General features: G+C 39.9%; 1 protein-coding gene across 2 annotated transcripts in view; it reads right to left on the bottom strand.

The window, feature by feature from the left end:
* Nucleotides 1–1,412: 1,412 nt before the first annotated feature.
* The window catches only part of ABLIM3 (actin binding LIM protein family member 3), a 401,433-nt gene continuing 395,881 nt past the window's right edge, over nt 1,413–6,964 (bottom strand). For both annotated transcript variants that reach the window (XR_014966685.1, XM_085618162.1), the window contains 2 exons: nt 5,762–5,842; nt 1,413–2,227 (listed from right to left, as the gene is read on the bottom strand). Coding sequence is in view for 1 of the 2 variants with exons in the window: in XM_085618162.1 (XP_085474288.1) it covers nt 2,114–2,227; nt 5,762–5,842 (195 nt within the window). In the remaining variant the exon portion in view is untranslated. The remainder of the gene's footprint in view (nt 2,228–5,761; nt 5,843–6,964) is intronic.

Raw genomic sequence — 6,964 nt, 5'->3', positions numbered from 1 at the left:
CAGGTTGTATTCTATGGACTAGCACTTTGGCAGTTTATTTTCCTCAGGTTACAATTCAATAATGTACAATCGACAATCGAAATGTTTATAATTATTGCATATACATACTGTATATAGAATATTCTGTACACTTTACCAAATATATATCTAACTGGCTTTTCCACCCCATTGTTGGCATAGTTAATGTTTGTTGTCTCCTAAGCAATACAGGGAGTATCATTATGTTTTGCAGGCATTGTGGCTTGCTATAATGTATTGCAGAGCTCATATCATTTTTTTTGTTTTAGGTGAAGGGGTGCTCATTTTTTTCTGCCGGTTCCTGCCAAAGCCGCTGCCCACTTGCTCTGTTCTCTTTCAGGCCTGGCTGCATTAAGCCTATTTTGAGGATCGATATAGCCTTCCAAACTCAATTGGAAGACATTTAAGGTCTAGCAGCTAATTTGGGGGATGTGGAGACCTCCCAAGGCCAACAGTGCACAGGGAGGAACGGTAATGGGAACACTCCTGGTAACCTAAAACAATTCAATTGGTTACTTCACAGTACCAGCCATCTGCCCATCATGACAAACACCTTCTACAACATTTCTAGCTGTTACTTTCCCATCACTATAAACTTGTCCCAGAGTTTTGGGGCATTATATGGGAAACATTGTTTTTGTAGTTTATTGGGACCAAATTCCCCAGAGACACCAGAATTCTTTTTGGAATTTAACAGGTCTGTAATGTTACCTGCAATCAAATAATTTCCAGAAATATTTGTATGGATGCTGAGAGGAAAAAATGCCTAGTAACCCAATTGCCAGACAGTTTGTCTATGGTTGGATGAAGCCTTCTCATGTCGGCGAATTTGAACAAGTCCTCCCTTTGCGAAACTGGGAAATGTATCCCAAACTTTACCATAGACGAAGTTTCACTTCACACATCACTTTTTCTTGCAGCTGGATGGTACACTCAAGATGTGCAGACCGTCTTTGGAGTAATCCCGGCTTTTAGCCACTCCATTTTCTCTAGTGTATTCGGAGAATTCCCGTTGGTGTTATTCCTAATTTGCGGCATTCTCGTCCTGTTCCTGCTTCTCCACAATGGATGCTCCTTTTGTGGGAGCTCTGGAACTGGCATCACTTCAAAACTACCGCAAGCGTATGTATCATATCTTTGGAATGCAAAGTTTCACTTCACACATCGCTTTTTCTTGCACTCAAGATTTACAGTACTTGAAGTTGCAAGGAATTGTACTTCCTTGTGTCACTCATGGCTACACAAGCCCAGATTGGAAGTTGGGATTAGAAGAGATGGTGCTCAGCAGCCGCACATTCCTTTCCCCACTGCTAAAAATCTACAAACGTTTATGGTTACTAAGCACTGTAAATGTATGCAAGTGAAATTAATTACAAGTTTTAGAGGAAATCAGACAATGAGCAGAAAAAACCTTTAATGTAATATCCAGGCAAACTCCCTCACCCACTTTGCCGCATATCTCATGCCCAAACTTTATTTAGATCCACAGATTGTAATATAGGCTTGTATGTCTAAAACTGACGCAATAGTCAGTGGACCTCTTCAGGAATAACCTTTAAAACTATGCAATAATCTTTCTACTAACCTCACAAAAACAATCAGCATACTTATTAACACTCTTTTTCTGATACTGAGCATGATAAATGTACAACAACTTTGGTGTCAGTGCTATCTATATGACAGTAGATTTTACTTTTATCAAGCTCCTGTTGTACATTATTGAAGGATAATGTCCTGAGGCAGATCATGAGAAAACCAGAGTGGTCGCAACATGTTGCTACTGCAGTCGTCAATCCAGCTGATTTTGAGTACAATCAAGGCAATTTGTCAGAAATAGGTGCACCAAGACACAACTCTGTGCCCGCCAAAAACGAAAAGAAAAAAACAAAAGCATTTAGAAAAAGAATATCATAAAAATACCAGTGAGGCTTAAATATAGTCTGCACTGCTCAAAACAGTATCTTCTCAAGGCCAGATCAAATTTGATATGATACAATATATATAGAGATAGTTGTACAGTGGTTCAATATTTATATATATATAATATATATATTTATAAAGCGATGTGTAGACTTCCGGTTTGGTGATTTGCTTCCTAAAACAGACGTGCTTGCTTCTTCAGTTCATTCCGTTTCCAGAGGGCCAGCCTGTCGAAATCTGTGATGGTCATTCCAAAGACTTGATAAAACTCTTCTGCAGACAAGTGCCGCTTAAAAGTGAACAGGACAAGTGTTAAATAAGACTGCTGGCTTTTTTTGTACTACAGTAGTTTGCTTACATTCCTGTCTATTAATAAATATAATGCTTATAATGCATATTTGAACTATGTAGAAGCCTTATCATGGTATGTCATTAGCTAGTGATATTAACAAGGTTTGCAGCAAAGATTGACTCCTCGACTGCAGAAAAACTACGGGGCATATTATCAAGGGCTGGCGATAATATTATCGCTTTATTTACAAGGACACGCTAACGCGTGTTTCCTTGCTTTAGCGCCCGTTGTTTGCACGCCTCGCATCGCATCGTTAATGAGATGCAAAGGAGGCGTGCCTGACAATACTCCATGGGAAGATATCGCTAAACCAGCATCGCGATATTTACAATGACCACGAAATCCGGCGTAGCGATAATCTTAATCGCGCTAACGCGCCCTTAGCTCTGGATTTTAACGTCTGTTAAAATTCAGACTAGGTTAAACTTTACATGGGATGTGGATTATGTGGTTACGACCACATGCTTGTATCAGCAATGTTTTCGCAGTTTTTGGGTGACCATCGCTGGTTTTCCAGCGATGTTTGCCCATTTTTGCGCTAACGCTGGAATATTTATCACCTAGGTTATACACGTTGTAAATAACGCGCTAACCAGGCGATAAATATCAGCGATAGATGGCGATAAATATGAAAGCGCTAAGCGCACTTGGCGATTTTATCGCTGTCTGTTGCCAATATGCCCCTACATTCCCAATTGTAGTTCCACAAACATTCCACAAATACAGTATCTTGCAACACAGCAGTGATAAAAAATAAATATCAATATCTTTCATCATTGACTGGCAATTTTCAAGCTCTATGATAATTATGGATCTGATGTCAAATTAAAAGGGTCTTTAAGGAGTCTAGTTCTTTCTTTAACATGGGTTTAGACAATGTTTATAATTTTCTGAAAGTTGACAATTTTGTCAAAATTTATATATTTACACAAACAATCCAAACATTTTGTAACCTCCTAAATGACATTGATAACTTTTAAAAAGGTGAGGATAATTTGTGAAAACTGTACTTTTTCACCAGTAATATCAACTTGTAAAAGTTGTGAAAGTTAATTTAACTTGGTTATAGGCAAAAGACACTATAAATGATGAAATTGTCAAACTGTTATACCAGCAAGCACAACATTTGCGTCTGTTCTAATGGTCATTTAGGAGTTACAAATGCGTCATCGTTAATTAAAAGGTGTAAAAGCAATTCAGGGTTTTTGGCACATTCTGATAAAAAACAAAAATGGAAAATGCCACATTTGGCCATAAATTAAATCTTTAGTATAAAAACCTGCAGAAATCCCAATGTAGAAAGTAATATTTATCATAAATACAACCATTGTTAGTGTGCCAAACAATTGTCAACATTTTACATTTTATGGTGGCATATTTTGCCCCCTTATATTTAACGCCTCTTGAGCCTCAGTGTGAAAGCTAGCTGGGTCACTCAGATACAGAATAACCTTTGTAAAATGATAGTGAGCAATTTCTGCAAACTTGACCCTGGCAAGACCGAATTATTTCAGTTTTGCCCTCTGCACCAAACTAAGGGGCATATCCTCAAGGAGGCGATATAAAATTATCGCTGCTTTTGTGTCCGTTTTTGGATGAAAAGCAGCGATAATTTTATCGCCTTATCAGCAAGGTCACGCTATCGCGTAAATCCTTGCATTAGCTCCCTTTCCCGTAACGCCCACCTTTACATCTCTAATGAGATGCAAAGTGGGCGTTCCGTCCCAAGATAACTGGAGAAATGTCGCTAACCGACATTTCTCCAATTATTAATGGGCATGCTAACAGGCATAGCGATAAGAAAAGTAGCACTAACCTTGGTTATCGTTACATTCCTTACGCCTGCTTTTAGTTTGACTTAGCCATTATATCCAATGTAAGGTGGATATCATGGCTAAGTCTGCCCTGCCCTATCAACAAGCTATCGCCAAACTTTGTGAGATTATCGCTGGATTTCCAGCGATAATCTCACATTTGGCAGTTAGCGCTTGGAATTTTATCGTTTTTGAGGTAAGTGTTGCTGATAGCACGCTATCTCAGCGATAAAATTCCACGTTACCTGGCGATAATTAAACTAGCGCTAAGTGCGCTTAGCGATAATTATCGCCGGTCCTTGATGATATGCCCCTAAATTTGATCACAACTGGCTCGCTGAACTTTAAACGAATAACTTCATACCTTCTCTTGCCTCTGAAGTTAAAACCCTTGACATCTGGTTGGACTCACATCTCTCCATGTCCTCACACATTGAGTACATGATAAAACCTGAAAGAGCTTCTCTCTATTCGTGGAAGAAATTAATACCCCTGCTCCAACACAAAGACTTCCGTCTGGTCATCCAATCTCTTATCATGACCTGACCATGGAAATTCCATTCAGACAGATATCAACAAACCTACCTTTGCCCACTCCGCACCTTGATGGACCCCGTTTCCACACTAGTCTCTGGTAGAAAGAGATTTGACCACATCACCCCAATCTAGCCTGAATTGCACTTGCTCCTCACCAATGCAAGAATGAAATTCAATCTTGTCTGCATCATGTTCAAAGCCACCGCCATCAAAATCTAGACTACCTACACACTCCTTTAAAAACCTTTGGAGGTTGTTAAACCTCAGGAGCAGAAAGGTTTTCACCCTTGAACCCAAGAAGTTACAAAAAGACCACTGTCAAAACATGGACTTTTTGCAAAAAATGAAACCCAGCCAGGGTAAGTGCACCCATGCAATGTAAATGCTATCCTGTATATTTTTTATCGTCTGCATACTCTGTCCCCCTCCTGTATCCTTTATTCTCTTCGTTCCTCACCACATTCCTGATCAAACTCTTTTTCACATTTCCTACTCTCTGTTTATGATCATCCCTCACCCTGCCTGCACCTGTCCCACCATTCACTATCCTGACATTTTATTTCTGGTCTGTGACGTATCCTCTCCTGTTTTGTCGATTCTTTGGTCTTTTACTTCCTCTCCTCTGTCCTCCAGACCTCTCAAACTTCTTCCCTTTTTTTCTACTGTTAGAAACTGCATTTTTTACTTTTCCACTTTGAACCCATCTGCTTGTTCTCTTGTACTTCTCTGCTCTAAAACTTTGCTCCCTTTTGGAACACCGTGTGTTATTTGGTAGCATCTATCTGTTTAGTGTTTCTTTAAATTTATTGTAAGTAGGCTCCGGCCCTACGATGTTGTTTAACTTGTAAAGTGCACTGACACTCCGCCAGGGTTGATTTGCACTAATTAAACATGTGGAGTAAATTATTAAATTAATAGATAAGCGATCCCTGCCGTTGAGCCACAGGTCTGCCAATATTCAATGTTATACGGCAGAAAATACCTTCAGGTACAGCTCTGATACTAGATTGCCACATTTGTGATAATCTGTTTATCATGTATTCTTAAGTTTAGATACACTAGTCATATGTTTGGAATAGTGACAGCACATCGCTCCAGACTGGTCTAGGTGTCCACCTACCTCTAATCGGGTTCGGTCTGCATCTTTTGGCAATCGAGTCCTCCCTCTCGTAGTCACCATGAGAAGTTCATAGGGGTAAATCTGCAGAAGGAAGGGAGAGAGGTCCTTTACAGACAGAAGATAAGAAAACTTTTGTTCTAGGGCTCTTCCAAATAAACATACACAAATTGGGTGAATCCTGATATATTTCAATATAGGGTCTCTTCTGGGCAACATCTCCCTGACAGAGAGTAGGGTAACCCTTGGAAAATGGATGAAAGCCAAAAATGTCATTGGTAAGATCCATATTATTGTCCTGGTTACAAGTCGGGTAGAGCGGGATCCATGTGGGGATACAGTTCCGCCTAGTCACGAGTGACCCAGAGTTCCCGCTCGCCGGCTCCATTTTACCAGGCAGAGACAAACCCAAGTCTGAGGAGGGCCTGGGTGCAAACCTTCCACACCCCTACTCGCCTGCATTAGCCTCCGCTGACCCCAGACATCCTACCCCCAATTTGCAGCAGGCCCTCACTCCACATCCCAAACATGAATTATGTAGAGCCACTGTACTAGTGAACACTCATTCACAAATGTAGTGCTAAAGTAGAAATACCAAATTCCATTTGAATAAACAATACAGTGAAATTAACAGGAAGAACCTCTGCTTACTGCCTCAGAAACTGGAAGTTGCCACGCCTTTTCACAGGAAAAGAGCACTCTTAATATTTATAAGGCCTTTTCAATGATATTTTAATCTTACTGCACAGATCTTTTCACTGGTCGTGCATTCGGAGTTAGTTTTTCTTTCTTTTACTTACACCTGCACTTCCCTCTTTGTAGCTTTCCCCTTTCCTCCCAGCCTCTCCCGCATTATTGTTTCTCTTGCCTGAGTTTCATTCGCTTCCTTCCTTTTCCTTTCCCTACATGTGTCGTGGTCATTCTTTGAATGCAAGGGCCAGTCAGTGCTGTGGGTAGATGCTCTAGTTACAATAGTGCATTTAGTTATAATTCGAGCATATGCTTTTTTTGAGAGGGCTATGCCTTGTATCTTGTTATAATAAGTTAAATAAAGAGAACTAAAAAAAAATATATAGTATTGACTTCAGATACTGAAATATGGGAATGTGATTTAAACACTAATATCTTTTTATGGCCACTACACGCGACTTCTACTCCGCTCTCGTATTCTAAAGAAATCAACAAATCTTGCAGTTTTGCTTTAAA

The sequence above is a fragment of the Triturus cristatus genome, chromosome 7 (genome assembly GCF_964204655.1).
Source record: "Triturus cristatus chromosome 7, aTriCri1.1, whole genome shotgun sequence".
Taxonomy (NCBI): domain Eukaryota; kingdom Metazoa; phylum Chordata; class Amphibia; order Caudata; family Salamandridae; genus Triturus; species Triturus cristatus.
Note: the sequence above shows the minus strand (reverse complement) of the source record. Positions and strands in the feature narration are given on the sequence as shown.